Source organism: Macaca mulatta, chromosome 11, assembly GCF_049350105.2.
Source record: "Macaca mulatta isolate MMU2019108-1 chromosome 11, T2T-MMU8v2.0, whole genome shotgun sequence".
In the NCBI taxonomy this organism is placed as follows: domain Eukaryota; kingdom Metazoa; phylum Chordata; class Mammalia; order Primates; family Cercopithecidae; genus Macaca; species Macaca mulatta.
In genome coordinates, this window is record NC_133416.1 from 65,271,540 (window position 1) to 65,293,662 (window position 22,123).

The 22,123-nt window shown below is 41.3% G+C and overlaps 1 protein-coding gene and 2 long non-coding RNA genes across 3 annotated transcripts; 2 read left to right on the top strand and 1 right to left on the bottom strand.

Moving 5' to 3' along the window:
- The first annotated feature begins 9,759 nt into the window (after positions 1-9,759).
- Positions 9,760-11,786, top strand: LOC144332937 (uncharacterized). Its single transcript, XR_013401183.1, has 2 exons — positions 9,760-9,860; positions 11,447-11,786. It is a non-coding gene; the product is annotated as an uncharacterized LOC144332937 (long non-coding RNA).
- Positions 11,787-17,087: 5,301 nt separating this feature from the next.
- Positions 17,088-18,123, bottom strand: LOC716163 (biorientation of chromosomes in cell division protein 1-like). Its single transcript, XM_001116547.5, has one exon. The coding sequence runs from the start codon at positions 18,121-18,123 to the stop codon at positions 17,566-17,568; it is 558 nt and encodes a 185-aa protein (XP_001116547.2). The 3' UTR covers positions 17,088-17,565.
- Positions 18,124-19,107: 984 nt separating this feature from the next.
- Positions 19,108-19,779, top strand: LOC107000904 (uncharacterized). The gene is made up of 3 exons (XR_013401747.1): positions 19,108-19,328; positions 19,426-19,539; positions 19,665-19,779. It is a non-coding gene; the product is annotated as an uncharacterized LOC107000904 (long non-coding RNA).
- The last annotated feature ends 2,344 nt before the right edge of the window (positions 19,780-22,123 follow it).

Here is a 22,123-nt window from a genome sequence, read left to right on the forward strand (position 1 = left end):
TATTTTGTCTATTTGATTCTTCTCTCTTTTCTTCTTTATAAGTCTGGCTGGCAGTCTATTTTGTTAATCTGTTCAAAAAGCCAGCTCCTGGAGTCTTTGATTTTTTGAAGGGTTTTTTTTTTTTTTTGTGTGTGTGTGTGTCTCTATCTCTTTCAGTCCTGTTCTGATCTTAGTTATTTCTTGTCTCCTGCTAGCTTTTGAATTTGTTTGCTCTTGCTTCTCTAGTTCTTTTAATTATGATGTTAGGGTGTCGATTTTAGATTTTTCCCACTTTCTCCTGTGGGCATTTAGTGCTATAAATTTCCCTCTAAACACTGGTTTAGCTGTGTCCCAGAGATTCTGGTACATTGTATTTTCATTCTCATTGGTTTTAAATAACTTATTTATTTCTGCCTTAATATCATTGTTTACCCAGTTGTCATTCAGGAGCAGGTTGTTCAATTTCCACGTAGTTGTGCAGTTTTGAGAGAGTTTCTTAAACCTGAGTTCTCATTTGATTGAACTGCGGTCTGAGACATTGTTAGTTAGGATTTCTGTTCTTTCGCATTTGTTGAGGAGTGTTTTACTTCCAATTATGTGGTCAATTTTAGAATAAATACTGAGAAGTATGCATAGTCTGTTGATTTGGGGTGGAGAGTTCTGTAGATGTCTATTAGGTTTGGTTGGTCCAGAGCTGAGTTCAAGTCCTGAATATCCTTGTTAATTTTCTGTCTCGTTAATCTGTCTAATATTGACATGGGGGTGTTAAAGTATCCCACTATTATTGTGTGGGTGTCTAAGCCTCTTTGTAGGTCTCTAAGAACTTGCTTTATGAATCTGGGTGCTCCTGTATTGGGTGTATATATATTTAGGATAGTTAGCTCTTCTTGTTGCATTGCTCCCCTTACCATTACGTAATGCCCTTCTTTGTCTCTTTGATCTTTGTTGGTTTAAAGTCTGTTTTATCTGAGACTAGGATGGCAACCCTTGCTTTTTTTTTTGCTTTCCATTTGCTTGGTAGATCTTCCTCCTTCCCTTTATTTTGAGCTTATGTGTGTCTCTGCATGTGAGATGGGTCTCCTGGATACAGCACTCCAATGGGTCTTGACTCTATCCAATTTGGCAGCCTATGTCTTTTAATTGGGGCATTTAGCCTGTTTACATTTAAGGTTAATATTGTTATGTGTAAATTTGATCCTGTCATTGTGATGCTAGCTGGTTATTTTGCCGATTAGTTGATGCAGTTTCTTCATAGTTTCAATGGTCTTTACAATTTAGTATGTTTTTTGCAGTGGCTGCTACCAGTTTTTCCTTTCTATGTTTACTGCTTTCTTCAGGACCTCTTGTAAAGCAGGCCTAGTGGTGACAAAATCCTTCAGCATTTGCTTGTCTGTAAAGGAGTTTATTTCTCCTTTGCTTATGAAGCTTAGTTTGGCTGGATATGAAATTCTGGTTTGAAAATTCTTTTCTTTAAGAATGTTAAATATTGGCCCCCACTTTCTTCTGGCTTGTAGGGTTTCTGCAGAGAAATTCGTTGTTAGTCTGATGGACTTCCCTTTGTGCATAACCTGACCTTTCTTTCTGGCTGCCCTTAACATTTTTTCCTTCATTTCAACCTTGTTGAATCTGACAATTATGTGTCTTGGGGTTGCTTGTCCCAAGGAGTATCTTTGTGGTGTTCTCTGTATTTCCTGAATTTGAACGTTGGCCTGTGTTGCTAGGTTTGGGAAGGTCTCCTGGATAATATCCTAAAGAGTGTTTTCCAGTTTGGTTCCATTCTCCCCATCACTTTCAGGTATACCAATCAAACGTATGTTTGGTCTTTTCACATAGTTCCATATTTCTTGGAGGCTTTGTTCATTCCTTTTCATTCTTTTTTTCTCTAATCTTGTCTTCATGCCTAATTTCATTAAGTTGATCTTCAATCCCTGATATCCTTTCTTCCACTTGATTGATTTGGTTATCGATACCTGTGCATGCTTCATGAAGTTCTTGTGCTGTGTTTTTCAGCTCTACCAGGTCATTTATTTTCTTCTCTAGGCTGGTTATTCTGGTTAGCAATTCCTCTAACCATTTTTTAAGGTTCTTAGCTTCCTTGCATTGGTTTAGAACATGCTCCTTTAGCTCAGAGGAGTTGGTTATTAATCACCTTCTGAAGCCTACTTCTGTCAATTCATCAAACTCATTCTTTGTCCAGTTTTGTTCCCTTGCTGGTGAGGAGTTGTGATCCTTTGGAGAAGAGGCATTCTGGTTTTTGGAATTTTTAGCCTTTCTGCACTGGTTTTTCTTAATCTTCATGGATTTATCTACCTTTGGTCTTTGATGTTGGTGATCTTTGGATGGAGTTTCTGTGTGGATGTCCTTTTTGTTGATGTTGATGCTATTCCTTTCTGTTTGTTAGTTTTCCTTCTAACAGTCAGGCCCCTTTGCTGCAGGTCTGCTGGAGTTTGCTAGAGGTCCACTCCTGACCCTGTTTGCCTGGGTATCACCAGCAGAGGCTGCAGAACAGCAAAGAATGCTGCCTGTTCCTTCCTCTGGAAGCTTCATTGCAGGGGGGCACCCATCGGATGCCAACCAGAGCTCTCCTATATGAGGTGTCTGTTGACCCCTGCTGGGAGGTGTCTTCTAGTCAGGAGGCGTGGGGGTCAGTCAGGGACCCACTTGAGGAGGCAGTCTGTCTCTTAGCAGAGCTTGATTGCTCTGCTGGGAGATCTGCTGCTCTCTTCAAAGCCAGTAGGCAAGAATGTTTAAGACTGCTGAAGCTGCACCCACAGCCACACCTTCCTCTAGGTGCTCTGTCCCAGGGAGATGTGAGTTTTATCTATAAATCTCTGACTGGGGCTGCTCCCTTTCTTTCAGAGATGCCCTGCCCAGAGAGGAGGAATCTAGAGAGGCAGTCCGGCTACCGTGGCTTTGCCAAGCTGTGGTGGGCTCCACCGAGTTTGAACTTCCCAGGGGCTTTGTTTACACTGTGAGGGGAAAACTTCGTACTCAAGCCTCAGTAATGGCAGACTCCCCTCCCCCAACCAAGCTCAAGCATCCCAGGTCAACTTCAGACTGCTGTGCTGGCAGTGAGAATTTCAAGCCAGTGGATCTCAGCTTGCTGGGCTTTGTGGGGGTGAGATATGCTGAGCTAGACCACTTGGTGCCCTGGCTCCAGCCCCCTTTCCAAGGGTGTGAACAATTCTGTCTCACTGACGTTCCAGGTGGCTACTCGGGTATGAAAAAAACTCCTGTAGCTAGCTTGGCGTCTGCCCAAATTGTCACCCGGTTTTGTGCTTGAAACCCAGGACCCTGGTGGCATAGGCTTCTGAGGGAATCTCCTCATCTGCAGGTTGTGAAGACCATGGGAAGTGCATAGTGTCTGGGGTGGAGTCCACCGTTCCTAACAGCACAGTCCCTCATGGCTTCCCTTGGCTAGGGGAGGGAGTTCCCCGACCCCTTGCCCTTCCTGAGTGAGGTGATGCCCTGTCCTGCTTCAGCTCACCCTCTGTGGGCTGCACCAACTGTCTAGCCAGTCCCAATGAGATGAGCTGGGTACCTTAGTTGGAAATGCAGAAATCACCTGCCCTCTGTGTTGATCTCGCTGGGAGCTGCAAATGGGAGCTGTTCCTCTTTGGCCATCTTGCCAGCCACCCTGGGGTCATACTTTAAAGCCAAGTCAAATAGTCAGCTTCTGGAAGCCTGGACTCTACTTTTTCCAAGAGGAAGAACTTGCTTGTCTTGAAGTGGCCTTGTTTGCAAGCTACCTGCTTACACCACAACTCAGAGTGTCTCAGGAAGCTGGAGTATTGCTCAGCAGAAAAGCCCCACATGCTGCCATTTTTTTGGTAGTACTGTTGATTATTTCAGGAGCAACACAGTGATAGTGCTGGATTTTGAGCAAGAAGACTATAATTATCCAATGCCCCTTCTGTTAGGGAGATTATGTGACAATCCCATGGCTTGTGGAATGTGCATCTTGGGGTTTTTGTCTTAACCACTAATTATCTTCGCTTTTCCCTTTTATTCTCTGTAACAACATTAGGCTTCTGCAGCACTGCTGGCCAGTTACTGGTGATACATCTGTGGCCATAGAATGGTGAGGCTGCCTGGAGTCTTAGTCTGTGACTCTGTTCACTTTAGTCTCATGTTAAAGCCATTAGAATTACATAGAAGTACACTAGAGTCCACTGCTACTGGAGCTCTTGTCCTAGAGTGGAAACTGGGGCCATGAGGATACAGCCCCACCGACAAGCTGGCTGCGGCCTGTCCTATGAGTAATATGTGAGACTATCAAGCCACAGGCTGGGTTCAGAGATGATCAGCAGCACCATGCTGAAGGAGAAGCCAGGAAGGAGAACTCAGGCACAGAAGCCAAGTTGAAGAGGAGAGTGCTGTGGTTAGGTAAGCCAATACAAGGGAATAAACAGAGAAGATACATTTTGTAGAAGTCAGAGTCTAGGGAGCTCAGAACCCTTGGGGGTCAAGGCAAGGGATGGGCACTAGGCCCCAGAAGGCACAGTTCTGAGACAGAGTCAGGTGGCATGAGTGTCAGCTGGGGTGGCAGTGGTGGTTGGTACTGGGCCAAGTGGGGAGAGGTGCTGAGAGAAGGTTGTTGAAAATGCACACGTCTGGTTCTCCCAGTCCTGAGGCTTATCTGTCTTACAATGGTGGTCTGAGACTGGCCACTGTGAAAATCTGGTGCCTGGACCTGATCAGCAAAGGCTTGGCACTTGCAATTTCTCAAAAGGGATTGTTGGAACTCATTTCCATTACCAGAAAACTGTTTTCTAATCTACTTGGTGCAAGATGTGGTCCAATCGCTACATGCCTGTTCTTTTCCATTGTTTAAAATGGAGACATTTCCTAGTTTGCAGCCTGGAAGAGATGTTATGAGTCCAAACGAGATTATGTAGTTCTTGGAATTCCACCGAGGAAATAGCTATGTAAATTCAATGTGTTGTTATTCATGACGTGTGGTTGAGCTGAAAACTCTAGCTACTACCCAACCATGCAAGCCCTAAAATTAGACTTCCTATACTGTGCACAGTAATTCTCTTTCTTACAATAGAAACCACAAACCAATTTTGCCTTACAGAAATGTGCTCTCATCCAAAATTTTTAATGCACATTTTAAAAACCAGCTCAGTTTTACTGTGGAGTCACATCTGAGAAAAGTGACATAGTCAGGGAAATGTCTGTCTTACATACAGGAGGAGCATACATATTTTATAAGCTTACCAGGAGCTGATTATGAAGATCACCCATCAAAATGATCTAATAACTTTCATTTTCACATCACTAGTTCAATTAAGAAATAATTTCCAATAATATGAATCCAAATACATTTTCATTTCTGGACATACATGTATTCATGCTGTGGGCTTTATTTGATTTTTTTATTACTCTTTAATTCTTTAACAGTTGCATTTTTTTTTCTTTGCAAGCGCATAGTGGGTAATTTATGTTGTTTTGATAGTTTGTTTCTTTGATATAATTTGCAATTCTGCACCCAGAGTTGTAATATACTACAGTTGATCTAAACTACAGTTTAGATAAACGACATGGAAATACAGAGGTTATCTATGTAAAATGATTCATATTTCAAAATAGGGACTTCTGTAAAATGAAAAAAATATATATTGCTATTAATCACACTTTTTATATTACTTTTTTCCTTGACTGAGATTTGTTGCATTTACTATTGTAACATATTTCCAAAACACATTAGTTAAATGGGGCTGAAAATCACGCATGCATGTTTTATGGAAAAAATGCGCAGATATATTTTCAATTTTAAGCTATAAACTATGGCTTTTTTTTGATGATTAAAATATTCTGGCCCATTTAAAATGAGCTACATAATAAAAGTGATGTGCAATAATAATTTTACAATGCTTAATAATATACTTTATCTGAAAGATGCTTTTAAAAGATCTTATGCATAATTCAAGCACTTTTGTTCTCTTCTGTATAGAAAATAAGTGAGTGATATGCAAGTGAAATCAGAAATTGAAAAGAATTTAAAAAAATAATTAAAAAACTGGACAGATTTCTGCCTCTGCTAAAATTAAGAAGTAGTGACATGTTAAAATGTTTTATGCTATTGGCAACAGGGGGATGTAGGGCAGAGTGACACAATAGAAAACATTAGGCCCAAACTTTCTCTAATATAGGTTTTCTGGCTTTAAAAAAAGGGGTACAAAGGGTCACTGAAGTTTGTTGAATATGCTTCTTATTGTCAATTCATGTCGACGATGAGAGTTTGCCCTTGCTCACACAAGAGAGGAGCTTTCAGATCTTCAACCAGATACCTGCCAGGATTATCTTTAACATGCAAACTAGCCCAGGGAGTTTGCCTGCCTCCCAGTCACCATCAAAGCACAAGCACCCGAAGAAAGAGTGCACACGTCCTCCTAGTGCTGCCCCAGAGCTATCCCTAAAGAAGACGCAGGAAAGCCAGGTTAGGGAATTGTAATGTGTTTATTAATGAAGGCTGGGCTTTTGTTCACTTAGAGTCGTCCAAAAGACTAAAATAATTTTGAAAGGGGCTTACGGTATAAAAAGAGGTGTGGAAAATCAGCCCCAGTAAGAAACAATTAATTACTAATTCACAGTGGAAACCATGCTCGACATTTTTTTTTTTTTTTTAAATCTGAAGACATGGTAAACTATGGGTAGAATTTTAAAAATTACATATGAACCGATGACTAGATTGTAAAATGTAAAAAAGTGCCAGAATATCCAGTTGCTTTGGTACAGAATTCCGTATGTTGTTTGTAGGTTTTATCTACCTAACACCACACTTTTGTTTGGGTGAATTTTTGTTTGTACTTGGTAAAGGTTTTGGTTGTATTGTCTGGCTCATTTGAGTTGGGCAGCCTGATCTTTTGTTCTAACTTAATCTCCCATGAACAAATTTCTAAAAGGATGGTTTTACTATTTATAAATTTGGTGCTTCTCAGAGGTCATTTAGAAGTTAGTGTAATTAAAAAGGCATAAATAAAACAGGAACCTGTTGACCTGACCTAGATACAATCTTACCAGAAGGCAGAGTTGTCATGTGGTTTGTTTTTGTTTTTGTGGGTTTTTTTTTTTTTTTTTTGGTGGGAGGTATTTACTTGATTATAGCCTTAGAAAATTCAGACAGTAAATAGTGTCCTGGAACTTTGTTTGTAAGAAAAGTTGGTTATTCTGGCTTCTATGCTCTCACTCTATTCTATAATCTTTCATGATAATCATGTCCTAATAGGTCAAGGTAAAGCTTTGCTGCTCTGGTAATGACTGGGAAAGGCATAGAGAAAAAGAGTGCATAGATATGCTTCCATTTCCCTCTATGCTTTCTTGCTTTCTGGATTTGGCCTTCTCCTTGAGGTCCAACATCTTTATGTTGAGGGGCCTACAGAGTAAACCGTGGGACTCAATAAACATTTGTTACTTGATTGATTTTAGAGAAAATTTGAATATAGCCTAAATAGACACAAGACTTTATTTTGTTGGGGCAATATTTACAGAATGTCCCACTTAGTGTAAAGAGTAAAATGTATTTTAAATTGGGTTGTCTTTGGTTTATCCTTCTATAAATTAAAACTAGGCATTTCTGTTGAGAACCACTTTGTTCCCTTTACTCTTTGCGTATGACATTCACTTGTGAAACAACAAGACTTTAAAAAATCCTACAAACCTGCACGTTATGCACATGTACCCTAGAACTTAAAGTATAATAATAATAATAAAAAATAATAAAAAAATTAAAAAAAAAAAACACGTACTTGCCCCAAGGACACAATTGCTTTAATACGACTGGGTATGTTAAGCTGTGAATTGTCAGTGCCATAGTAAAAATGGACTTGTGTTTGTAGGTTGTGTCCTGGAGATTGTTGTGAATGATATGGATTTTAGGAAATAATAAACTTGTAATATGTTAAAAAAAAATCCTTAGCCAAGTTTAAATCAACTCTGAAAAATCACTTGTTTAATACTGTCTTTTTTTTTTTTTGCCATCTGCTGTCATTTATTCTGGTTTTATTTTTTTACCCAGAGCAACTCCTTAGAAGAGCATTACATGGGTAGAAATAATTGTTGGTTGGTTGATTATGATTGGAGAGTATGTGTTCTGAAGTTTTAGGTTAAATAGAGCCAACACCACAGGTCTACATGGAATATATGTGTGATTGATTTGATAGAGAAAAAACCCAATTCACTACAGAGAGGGCCGGCTGAGATGCCTTGAGGGCCTTGGACAACACTTTTGATTTCTAATCTACACAGATTACTTTGGAACTGACTATAAACTAGTTAAATGATTGGCTGGTGACAAAAAAAAAGATGAAGAAAGTAATGAATGCTTACTAGATGGCACAAAAGATTTAGAGGGATTTGTATTAGCTTTGTAACCAGACTGACACATGGGAAATAAAATTTATTGTTACTAAACATTGAACATTACTCTTGAGCACTAAAATAATGAACACAGTAAAAATAAATAACATTGAACTAACTAGAGCAGTAAGACTTTCAAAATAACCCTCCAGAGAGAGGAAGGAAGGGTTTTTCTTTCACATTGTGTAGATAATATAAAGCCACACATCACCTATACAATAGCATTAGGCTAATTATTCCCAGATAGCTGGTCAGAGTGTTTAGTTATGCCCAATTTATTGACTCTTTCCTCTTAAATTCCTAAGGAAGCATCAATATTTCTTAAAATATACATGTCAAGATTTCAAATTCCCAAGCTTTTAAAAACATAGCAAAAAATCATAATACAGTTTGGATTAGAAAATGATTAGAAAGGTTTCAACTTAGCATCTGTGTTGAGTGTTGAATAAACCCATTAGACCTTGAGATATTGCCTTGGAAAACCTAAATGACAACAAAAAGTGTTCGTTTAGGGAGTAGCCTTCCCGAAAAGAGTTAGAAACTCTTATCACTAGAGACATTCAAAATGGCCATAAAATGTGTCAAGGAAATTATTTTCTCTCTGATGTTATTCTGAGTATACATAATGAAGAAAATTCTTTTTATTTTGTCAGTGTGTTTTTTACTCTCAGTTCACCATTAAGTGCATTACAAATCAGTTTTGAATTTCACAGTAAACATAGTCATGTTTTTCAGGGTCTCCTTAATAGGTCCAGATAGTCATAGATTAATTGCTTAGGACAGTATCAGGTTTGTCACTTACCCAGGTACTGAATTTCAAACTGTACCTCTCTTTAGGAATAAAATTAGTTTTTATTGTTGTTGTTGTTGTCGTTTTATCTCCCTACTAACTGCATTTGTCCCTCTTCATCAAAGTACACTCTGAATAGCCATGCTTTTGCATCTTACTGATGCACAGAGGTTGATCAGTTGGATTGAAAGACAGAGCTCAAAAGGTGTTGTAATGCTTTGTTGGTAGCACCAGATCAAGGTGGTATGCTGTGGAGGGGATTCTAGCTTTAGCTCTGCCACTAAAAAGCAGCTGGACTTTAGGTCAGTTGATTGGCATCCCTAGGTCTTGGTTTCTTCATTTACAGATGAAAGAAAAGTCTTTGCCCCTGTTCCAGGATGCTCTCAAAACTGTTTTTTATCCTTCTAACCACCAGGCTTTATTCCATCCAAGGGAGAACAATATAAATGAACAGTGCTGCTTCTGGAGGTCTCATCTAATGAGGGCTGAAAAACTCTTTCTTAAGGGACCAGAGAGTAAATATTTCAATTTTGTGAGGCAAAATTGAGTGAATTACGTAAGTATTTATGTAACACTTAAAAATGTAACTATTAGGAAATGTAAAACCCATTCTTGTGAGTGATATAAAAACAAATGGTGGGTTGAATTTGGCCCTGCTGTGGTTGTCCACCCCTGCTCTAGAGGAATAATATACACAGATAATCACACCCCAATCCACAAGACAGAGGTAAGTAAGAGGCAAATTCATCTGAACAATTTCCTTCCTTGACCAGACACTTTAGTTAAGACAGCCTTTCTAGGTCGTGCAAGAGCCCTTTGCCTCACTGGGGGCCATGGAGAGCCCTCCTGCCTGTTCTTTTTCTCTCTCCTCTCATCTTTCTTTCTCTTTGTTTTTTTTGACCTCAATCTACCATTCCCATTTGCTTCAAGAGCTTTTTTACTGGAACAAGATGAGGAGGCCTGGGGGAAGGGAGGAAGGGAAGGAGGAGGCCAGCAAGAATTTTAATTTCCCATGCGCCAACATAATTACAGAGCAGATACAATTGCCTCCAAATCTTTTGTGCTGCTTTATATGCATTCATTATTTTCCTCATCTTTTTGTCACCAGTCAGCCATTTAACTAGTTTACAGTCAGTTCCAGGGAAATTTATGTAGATTAGAAATCATCGACCTTAACTGAAGCCCTGAAGACATCTTACCTGTTAGCATGTCGATAGATATTGTGTTTTAATAAATTCAGTTCCTCTATCAGAAACTTCGTGTCAGCTGCAAGCACCTCTTATCACAGAGGCATCTGAACTGCCTTAAGTGTGAAATATGGACAATCAGAAAGCCTCAACTCAGATTGTTCTGGAGGTTTACTCCAGAGAGAGTCCATCATTTTGGAAATTCATTTAAATAGGTAGAAGGAAAATATCAAGAGCCTTAAAAATGCATGTGATGCCATTGCATTTTCCTTTTCGATGATTAATTTAAGTTCCCCTGGGAAATGTTACCCTTTGAAGTTGTAGATGAATTAGAATTTTTCTCTCAGAATTATTAACACATACCATTTCTGAAAAGTAGTGTGTTTCCTTTAACAATCTTTGATTTTTCTCACATTGAAATGCCGTTAATATTGAATAAATGTCCTGTTGTCTTTCTTAGTATGAATTTCCTTTTGGAAATGTGTAAGGATATATACATGTTCTAAGATAAGATTTTATCTAAAACATTCTGACCAGTATTGGGTGTGTATCAAAAAATATGTGTTTCTTGATTTGAAGTCCAGTAAAGACAAAATGAAAAGTGGTGGGATAAGGCTGGTAAATTGCAGCTTAAGCCCAAACAATGACTATTATGGAATATAAACATGTTTGAGCTTGTCTCTCAAACTGGTGGGATGCTGCTGCAATGAAGCCTTTTTTGGTCACTACAGGTACTGGATGAGCACTCATTCAGAGAGGAGACAGGCTTGAAAAGCTTCATCCATTATTAAAACCATAGTCACAGCCAGTGTATGTGTGGATGACACAGGGGACAGATGCCCACCACTTAGCCTTATACCTGGCCAGTCCCCCATGGACTCAAATCTGGGCTCTAGAAGAGAGAAGACCTTGACTAGATTTTCTGTGTATGGAAGGTGATATGGCAGAATTGGAATCTGTGGCAGACACTGTCAGTTGCCCTTCTTACCCCAATAGCCATTTCCCTTCCTTTTTGTAAACACAATCTTGTTTTTTTTGAGGGGGAGGGGGGAGCCTTATGCCCCACTATGAGGGCTAAAATCATGATTGGTTTAAGTCATTAATGGCAATTTCATTACTTTGATAGTCTCTCTTTCCCAGAGGTCCCAGAGCTATGATGACCATGTGACCTAGTTCTACTCAACGCTGTGCAAGGAGAAGGCTGCAGCTGGGTTTCTGGGAGAAACTCTCCTACCATTTTGCTCACCTGATATTGTGTGAAGATGTGCAGCTTGTACCTGTGGCAGTCATCTTGTGATCAAGAGGTGGCATGTCCAAGAATGAAAAGCTCACAGTTGAGAATGGCATGGTCGAGGCAGAAAGAAATTAGATAATGGATGGTGCTATGGAGCTGCTACACCAAACTTGGAGCTCCACATCTTCAGAATTCTTATATCATGAGATCAGTAAATGCTTTTATTGCTTAAGCCACTGTGAGCTGGGTTTTCTCTTTCTTTCAGCTGCTTGAAATCAAATGAGCGTAACATCAAAATGAATTAATGCATTTGTTTAATTCACCACGAAGCTTGGAGGACTTTCAGTAATTTGAGGGCCCCAACTGAAGAGGTAGCAGAGTTCAGGAAGGGTGAGTGTGTTAGGCCAGAGCATTAGTACCCAGAATAAGCAGTGGAAGTGCCAGTGGAGGCAGCGGTGCCCAGAGGCTATGGCAACAATATCTGGTAATCCTAGCAGAAGAGGCAGATATGCCAGACTGAAGTAATGTGAGCGGGGAGGCCCAGCAGGTGTAGTGGTCCCTGGTTGACACTGGGGTGCCTCATGTTGCAGAAATAGAAATAAAGAAGTTACGGCACAGAGTAGCTTTCTGGATAGCTGATTTTACTTGTTTATAGGCATATTTGAGGCATCATTTTGTATATTAAAGAGGATAATCTGCTGCCTCATTTATGCTAAGAATGTTTAAAGGCTCAAACACAACAGGAGTCTGTGTTCTGCTCACCTAACGGTGTGGTGGCCAGTGGATGGTTCTCTCTTTTTCTGGTGATTCAGGGGCTTTGGAGACTTCCATTTGGAGATTCTGAAGTTCCTTGGGACCTGGTTGTCATGGCATTCAGCTGGTAGAAGAATAAAGAGCATGGGGGAGATATGCCTGCTCCTTAAAAAACCTGTCTAGAAGTGGCACAAATTACCCCCTTCTACTTCACAGTGGAAAGGAGTTATATGTTTCTACCTAACTGCAAATGGAGTGGGCAATGGGTTTCCCTGGCTTGGCAGTTGCTCCAGGTTATATCTGGAAATAGGAGAATGAAACATGATCAGCAATCTCCGCCAGCCAGGTACTCCTGGAAATATGATACTTGTTTTGAGGTGAGATTGGGGTGGGGCAGATACTTTGCAGAACCCTACAGTTCTGAGCTAGCTGTTGGGGTAAGCCAGTGACACAGAGGTAACAAGGCCAGTGATTCACCCATGGATCTTCTAAGTGTTGCCAATTAGAGTAGCTTAGGCAGAAGGGGCATTTTTCCCCCTGATTCCTTGGAATTATTTGCTTGACTATATCAAATTACTGAATAATTGAAAAACCCTCTCTTTTGTCTAACTACAGTCATGTGTTGCTTAATGACAGGGATACATTCTGAGAAAAATGTCAATAAGTGATTTTGTCATTGTGTGAATATCACAGAGTGTGCTTACAGAAACCTAGATGGTGTAGCCTTCTACACACCTATGCTATGACCTATTGTTCCTAGGCTACAAACCTGTACAGCATATTACTGTACTCAATACTGTAGGCAATTATAACATGATGCATTTGTGTATCTAAACATATTTAAACATAGAAACGGTACAGTAAAAACATGGTATGATCTTAGGGGACCACAGTCATATATGCAGTCTATCACTGACCAAAACGTTGTTATGCAGAGCATGACTATATTTAGATCTGGTATGGCCATAGTATTGAATTTCATTTATGATTTAACATAAACCAAATACCGACAGTCTAAACTCTAATATATATACCTGCCAGTCCTTTTATTACTGGAAACAAAGCACTTAAAAGCATGTGGTAGTTTTTTCTTTTTAAAAGTATTTCTGATGACTGCATGGCCTGTGACTACTAAGAAATGGAATTTCAAAATGAGCATCAGACTTATTCTTCAAGTGCCTTGTCATAAATGCATTGCTACCCATGTAATAAAGTAATTTTCCCCTGTGAGATAAATATAGCGCTAAAGAAGAATGAGCCTTGTCTGATAAAATAGCTTTTATTAATCTTCTAATGTTTTTATTTTGTTCCAGAATTACGGTTAGTTTCAAGAGAGTAGCAAACAGGTTATGATCAGAGTTGAGTATTATTGCTATCCAGATATATTTGGTTAATGCCTGCTGTTTATTTCAAAAACAAAATGTTCCATTAAGAAAAAGCAATGATAATGGTTGGACTTTATTATCGAGAAATTATACCTGTTATGTAAACCTTGCTAATTATAAGTGCTTGGATTCATTTGGGTGATATAACAGATGAAAAAGGCCATTTATTAGGAGAAGTACTTGGCGTTTGTACCAGCATAATAAAACTAAAATAATAAAACACAACCCAAGGAAAGAAAAAAATGTTAATGAGGAATGGAATTTGCCCAGGAATGAATTATACCAGGAGACAGCATGGAGTGTGGGATTAACACTGAGTGCTTCATCCTGGATATCAATTTCCTATGACACCTCAAACAGCCTGTCCTTGTCTTCTCCTCCTTCCACTTCTTACTTTTTCTGTCTGAGCTCATGCATGTACATGCTTCAGCTTCTGTTAACTCCTAAGTCTTTGTAAGCTCAGCGCTGACCTCTTGCCCATGGTTCAGTCTGCCCTCTGGCCATCTCTGCCCGTATGTCTCCTAGGAACCTGAACTCTTCGTGTTCAAATAGAGTTTCTCTCTCATCCTCTCCTTGAATATCACAGTGACAGCCCTCACTCCTCCCTCCCTCACACCCATATCCAATCAGTCATACCTTTTTGTTTCCAGTCAGAAATTTCTCTCTCAAATCTAGAGTCTACATTTGCTCCCACTCCTACCACCTTAGTCTGGGCCATCATCACCTTTTGTTTTAATGACTGTAACCTATACATCTAACCAGCAGGCTCATAAGATGTAGTCACTAAAGCAATTTTGTTTTTGTCTTCTATAGTCGTTTATTTTAAAATTGTTCTCTCAACTTTTAATTTTCAAATATTTCAAATCAGCAGAAAAGTTGAAATAACAAAACAATAAACACATATATAAACTTGACCTTCTACATTCATCAGTTGCTAACACTTTGCGAGCTTTCTTTCTCTGTGTAAATTTCTCGCTTTCTCTCGCTTTCCACCACCAGCATCAACCAACAGACATGTGAACACGCCAGATGATTCCACTCCTCAGCTGTTGAGTAACCCTCAGTCTTTGAGGCTTCCTCCTTGAATACACAGCTCTCAGAGGGCAAAGACAAGCCCTCCCTCTGTGCTCTGTTCAAATTTTTGACCCACAGAATCTGTAAGCATAATAAAATGGCTGTTCTATACCACTGAGTTTTAGGGTGTTTGCTATGCAGCAGTAGCAACTGGAACAGCATATAACACTTTTTTCTGGTTTGATAACAACTCTGTGATTTTTGATCATTTAAAAATGTTTTATAAATGAATCAATTTGAAGACATTTTCTTTATCCTATATCATCAAGGTTGTAATCTGAGAAATATCTCTGTGAAGTCCTTTAATTCAAGCATGCCTGGGTAGTCAGAAGAGCCTGCCTGTCAGGTAATTTCCCTAACAGTCTTTGCATGGAAGACCAACAAACCTTTTGAGAAAGAACTTAACCTGAGCAAAGAGACTCTCTGCTCAAGAAGTTGGTGCCAGGATAATGGTCTAATGTTCCAGGGCTGGTGAACGTTGAGAATAGTTCAGTACCATCACTTGACTTGCCTTCCAGCCCAGCCACCATAGACCTATCCCTGAATCCCACAGAGAGAGGAATTGCAATGCAAGAAAGAGGAAAAGGAAAGAGTGCTTCAGTTGCTCTTCCTTGGGGCCTTGGGAATATAAGTCAACAGGTTCAGCAGCACTGGTATCAACTGCCTTGGCCACATAAGGAGGCAACTGACCTAGGATGTTGGGCATTGGGTGCCCCATTGTTGATTTTGGTGGACTTAGCAGAAAGCCAGAGGAGAGGGGCAAATAGTGCTTGGTATGTGGAAGCTGGGAGGACCATATTCATCCATTTATTAATTCACTCTGTGGTGGGCACTATTAACTGTCCATGACTTATGTTTTTCTTTTCTGTAATAACAAAATTGTAGTTGGCATGTGGCTGCCAAGCTATCCTATGTTTTTCAGCTTCCCTTGTAGTTAGGTGTTGTCATGTGGAATGTGATAAGTGATTTGTGCTTCTTGCAATGCTGGGACTTTATACACCCGATATGCATCTTCATGCTCTCTTTCTCCTCTCTACTGGCTGGAATTTATCAACTCAACCTTTGGGTCTCTGAATGACTCATACCATGGGTCTCTGAATGACTATGTGGAGCAAAGCCACCCACTGACATGGAATTGCTCACCACTAATTTTTAGGTAAATAACAAGCTATCTTTTTTCAATCTTTGAATTATTGTTGAGTTTGTTTTATCGTTTTACCCTTAACCTAAATATGCTTATCTATCCAACAAATATTTACTGAACTATATATTAGGTTCTGTGAAAGATGATGAGGATACAATGGCAAGCTTAAAGTTCACCAGGGGAAGCAGACAAAATATAATTACAATTGTGATCCATGTTAAATCCTCTAGAGGAGAGGTGCATGGTGAAATGAGTGTATATAGTCAGGAGAATTGATGCAGTCATGGGCATTAACAAAGTCCTCTGTGAAAAAAATAATTGATTGAAGTCTTCAGGAAGAGTGAGATTAATTTGTGGGTGGGAGGCAATAAGCAGAGATCCTTCTAGGCAGAAGGGATAGCATGTCCAAAGGCCTTGGGGTAGCAGTTTGCATGGTCAAACTGGTCTAGAACTCCTGATCTCGTGTCCGCCTGCCTTGGCCTCCCAAAGTGCTGGGATTACAGGCATGAGCCACCGCACTGGGCCAGATCACATAGTCTTTGATGTCTAGTTCAGTCTGCTGTCTTCTGCATCGGCAAGGGCCTACTGAACACTTTCTATAGTGAGTGTAGGTCACCCTCTGGCTTGTTCCACACACAGATGTGAGTGTGGTGCGTGCAATCCTTATAGCGAGAAGAATCCAGGAATACTATATTCCATTAATAACAAAGATTTGTGTAAAAATGGCAATTTGATCCTGACATAAAATATTTGCCAGTTGTTTCTAGTTCCCCTTTCCTGCTCTTCGTAGCTGTCCAGATCTTCTGACCGCATCATGGTGTGGATCTGTTTACTCTAGCAACTCCTCTGGCTTCCGAGGAGGCATTTCTTTTTTTTTTTTTTAAGAGTATCAAATCAAATGATTTTATTATGAAAGATAAGCCATTTATTGATCATTCACTTTTCTAAAAAAACACAAATGTGAGGATAAAATAAACATACCTAAGACTCACTGGCCCCTCCAGGACAGGAAGCAGCCCTGGACAGAGAGCCTGCAAACGAGTTTCCTTATGTCTAATGTCTGAACTTCTCACACATTCTGGGATTTCATGTCTCATTACCTACTACAAAGGAAAGGAAACTGGCTAGAAGATTCATATACAAGAAGGTCACAAGCTATCTGATGCTAATGACTTGTACAATCTGGTTTGCAAACTCTGAGAGACAGTATCAAATAAACACTGTCAAAGACTACTCCCAGCTAAACTTTCTGTCATTGTTTTTTGAAATTGTCTTTGGGACTGGCTATGTTCTCACTGTAGCTTCCGTTTATTCCACAGCACAAACCCTCAAGTCCACTCGCAGTCTCCATGTTCAAGTATAAAAGTCTGTTTCAGGACAACCCTGGATTGCTGTAGTGTTTCTCTGTGTAGTGTCTACTTGGTGTCATGCCCTTGGGCAGGCTGGCCAAATGGCAGCACAATGCAGGGGGCGACACGGTCAACTTTCCCACTGCCGAACTTGCTCCCCTTTCAATCTGGTCACTGCCCATGGTCAAGGTTGAATCTTGAGATCAGTGACGACCTTGGCCTATCTTCGGTCTGAAGTTGCACTCTTACATAACTGAATCCACTTCTTCACCAGAAATTAACTTTCAAAAGGTGTCAGGCATATTCTTAGGAAGTGTCCTGAGATGGAGCTGGAAGGTCCTGGCCTTCGGGCTCTGGTGGGGGTGCTGGCGCAGCTGCTTTTTTCTGGGCCGCCAGGAATACATGAATTGCTCGTTCTATTTGTGGCCTGATGATGTGGTTAAGTTTTGGATCCACCATCTGAGAAATAATCCTGTCTACTCCAGCTTCCAACATCCCTGACTGAACCACACTCTGCCTCAGACCATTTCGCAATTGGTTTTTCTTCATTGTAGGATTCCATTCCTGCTTGTCCAGATGTGTTGACACAAAATTATCCACTTTCTGCCTCAGGTTTTGGTAAGCTGGCTTGGTGTCCACGTCGGCCAGGCAGTCCCGGCGGAAGCTGTCAAAAAAGCCCCGTCTCTTGAGCTGTTCCACGATGAGAGCGATGAGCAGCGGGCCGCCGGGAGGCAGCGAGGCCGGGTTGACCGGGCCACCGCCCCCGCTGTCCCCAGTAGCACCAGTCGCTGCCCCGGCAGAGGCCTGGCCGGCTCCGCCACCGCCCACCACGCCCATTCCCCCGCCGCCGCCGCGGTCCGCCATGGCTCTGCCCCGGGCCCGCAAGGGAGACCGATCATAGCTTCTTCTCCACGACAGAAGGCCTTGAACGTGTAGAGGTGGCGAACGGGGCGGTGAAGGAGGAGGGCCCCAAGGAGGCAGCGGCGGAGGTGACGGTGGTGGTGAAAGCGGTGGCGATGGCTGCGGGGGAGGTGGTGGGGGCGGCGGCGGCGAAGGCCAGCTCTGAGACAGCAGAGGTTGTGGTAGACGCCCTGAGGAGGCATTTCTATTTTAAAAAGAGGAGTTTGCTGAGGGCAGCTATCGCAGCAAGAGAGTGACTGGAAATAATTGCTAGCGGTCTCCTGGTGGCAAGTGAAAGAAACTGAACTAGAGAACGCGGAAAAGAGGATTTACTGGTTAATGGAACTAGAAGGGAGGGGCGGTGTCAACATTAGGGACAACTGGAACCAGGGACTTGAACATTATGAGGAATTCTGTTCCTGCTGGTCTTGGCTTCTCTGAGCATCAGCTTATCTGCTCACATTGGCTTCTCAGGTGGCTGGAGCCGTAGCTGCTCCAGCCTCCCACATTTACAGTTCCAAAACTAGAGAGGAAATGTCCTCTCTCCTAAACTCAAGTTTGAAAAGACCAGAGGAGAATTCTGATTGGCTATATGGGGGTCACATGTTTATTCCTGGGCCAATCACAGTGACCAAAGCATGAGACTTTATGATTGGCTCAATTGGATCAAGTACCCACCTCTTGGCACATATTGGAAACGTTCACCAGAACTACCTGGTTTGAAAAGGCATCTGCCTAAGGATGCTGTTCTAGGCACTGTTTTAATACATTTTTCCTTGAAGTTTTCCTTCCCTCTATTTCCTTGTATTTATGTATTTGTAAAATGACATCAAAGACGGAGCCTCTCTTAGGTCTTAATTTCTCTACCAAGTGGTAGCATCTGAATATCCTTAACAAAGGGGAGTGGCCAATGTCTCTTTTAACAAGGAGAGTGTGGTTAGGGCAGGCGCCTCAGGAGCCCAGGGCAGGGTTCAGGCCGGGTAGCCCTGAGAAACAGGGCCCATTTAATATGTGTGAAATGCGGAGCACACACTAAATGGGCTGCAGTGGAAATCCCGCATCTGAGATACTGGAGTGGTTTCTGTATTTCTGGATGCTGGTAGATAAGAACCAGAAATTTCTGTGTGCTGAAAACTAGAGCACAGAAAGATTGGTGCTTGTTATATGAGGTGAGAGAGGGAAAGAGAGAGAAACTGTGCCGATTTTGTTTCTGACCCTGTGCTCACCACCTTCCTCTCTTTTTTGGCATGTCTCTCAACTCAGAAGTTTGCTTGGGGGCTTCCCCAGCCAGTTCTGTGCTCCTCAAGGCAGGAAACAATGCTTGCCAATCTTTTGGACTCTTTTTTAATCGGCTTGGAAATTTAATCAGAATAGTGCCAGGTACCTGCAATTGTAAAAAAAAAAAAAAAAAAAATCTATTAATTAGCTACCCACAGGCTTGCCTTCTCAAGTTAAATTTAAATCCTGAGGAGAAAATGACATACAGCTCTGTTCTATACCTCCAGGTATGGAAACCACCGCCTGGGATTAAAGCATCAGTGAAGATGCTGCTTTGGAGAGATTCAGATTTTAGAGAAGAAAGGAGGTCATGAGAGATCATTACTTTATCACTGAACTGGTAAGAATTATAAAGAGGTTGCTTTTTGCTTTTCTTGTATATATGCACTACATTCGTTTTTTTTTTTGGTGTGACAACAGTGTTTATAAAGGACCAAACATTCACTCTGCTAATGACAGTTGACATTTCTAGTCATCTGAGAAACAAGGATGCTTAATTTCAAGAGATGTGCATCAAGATGGTACCAATGGGTACAGAGTGTAGACTCTTTGGGAAATTAAACACTCAGAATGGATACAGGTTTAATTTAGCTCAAAACACACTTAACATATACAGTAGGGCAGTTTGTCTGCAATGCCTAACTGTTCTTTATGCCCATGACCTTGGTTCATTTATCTCCCCAGAATTCGATCAGGAGTAGCCTCTTGCCACAGCGGTGGCAAGTCTGCTGCCAAGTGGCTAGCCTATTACTGGGAGCTTTGATAAAATAAAGATCTTGATTCAATAGCGCAGGGGTGGAATCTGAGACTCTGCATTTCTAATTAGTTTCTGGGTGATGCCAAGGCTGCTGGTCCTAGGGTCACACTTTGAGTAGCAAGGGACCAAGTCACAGAGACAGGGGGAGTTAAGAGCCCAGACACCTTAATTGTGTAGCTGATGTGAATGTCTGGGAGCTTCTGGTGCAGAGAATCCCAGACAAGCCCTAATTTGTCCTCCGAGTCCTGTTTGTCCCATTTTTATTTTCCCCCTGCACTTCCATGGATTCCACAAGAGATGTGTCCTTGAACAGAGCCCCTTTTCTGAGCTAATTTAAGGGAATTCTATCCTTTTCTTGCAACCAGATGAGCCCTTGCTAGTTCAAGAAACAATTACATCAGTATTTAGAGAAGAGTCCACAGGTTAGGCGTGTATGAGGTACAAATAACCAGACTCTGCCTTCCCCTGCCTATGGCCTGTAACTTTCTCTTTCTTCCTTACCTCTCCATCAGCTGAACACTTCGTCTGTGCCTTCAGGGCAAGACCTTCTTTTGACCCTGTTAGCTTGCTCATTTCTCTAATCGACTTGTCTAGTTAAGAGATATAGTTTCAGAATGGAAACACCTCCAGTACTACAAAGTGAAGAAAGCAGAGCATTTAGCTGTTTCATATAAAAACAATCTGAAAATACAGTAAATGAATCCATGGCTAAAAGGCTAAACAGTAAATTTATTTGCAAAGTGAATCACACATCAGTCGTGCTTTTACTGTAGCCCAGAATAATTTCTAGTTATAGCAACACTAAATAGAAAATAGCTTGTATTCCGTTATTGAAAATATTCACAAAGTGGGGGGAGAAGACTAGAAAGAACTGAGTGTATAAATGTGACCGTTCTGGGGCTGTTTTAATGCTTAGCCTTGCATGGCATCCACGCCCAGTTTGGTTCAAGTGATGAAAATGAAATGGACAAATATATTTGGTGACATAAATAACAGTAAAGTTAATAGGTTTTACTCAGCACTTGGCATGTGAATGCAAAAGGAACCGAAATCCTCTGAGGTCACTCAAGATATACTGAGCACCCGCTTTTACTCAGGGAACCGTACTAAGTGTGGTGGGAGTTCAAAAGTGAGCAAAATGCTTCTTCTTTCCCTTCGGCTTTTACAGTCTAGGAAGAAAATGACAAGCAATGTTTTGTTCTCCTCCCTCCATTTTCTATTAGCTGACAACTACATGGATCCTCTTTTCCTTAATCTGATGGACTGTCCCTCTAGTGGTGAAATTTTAGTGTCAGCACCAGGCCAAGGAGTGAGGTATTTTGAACATTTTCAGTGTTCCTCGGATCCCATGATGCAGGTGACAGTCCCCTCTTAAGGCCAGCCCCTTAGGAGTCCATGTTTTGTCCATGTTTTCAGTTTACCCCACCTTTCCTAATCAGAGCCACCCTTTGCTCAGAAAATCACAGACACTTCTGGCAAAACAACGCTTTCCCTACTCTTTCAACCCCCACAACGTCCCTGAGAAATTTCTGCCTTGGCCTCTGCAAAAGGTCCACCTGACAAAGCGGTATTAGGAGGCACATTGCAAAAAGGACATAGCCTGTGAACTGGGGGAGCCCTGCTACTCACCAGCCACTCTCCCAGCACAGCTTCCTCAAAACTTTTTTTTAATGAAAAGATGGTGTGTCATGGTGAATAAGAGCATCAGTGTGCCAGGGCCAGGCGTGCTATAAACTGTATCCCATCCCTAAATTCATATGTTGGAGCCCTAACCCTTCATGTGGGCTATACTGGAGATAGGGCCTTAAAGGAGGTAATGAAGGTTAAATGGGGTCATAAGGCTGGAGCCTGCCCCAGGAGAACGGGTGCTCTTAGAAGAAAAGGAAGAGATACCAGAGCTCTCTCTCACCATGTAAGGGCACCACGGGA

What these genes read in the sequence shown, in the direction of transcription:
- LOC716163 (XM_001116547.5), bottom strand. Translation starts at nt 18,123, where the DNA reads ATGGCGGACCGCGGCGGCGGCGGGGGAATGGGCGTGGTGGGCGGTGGC.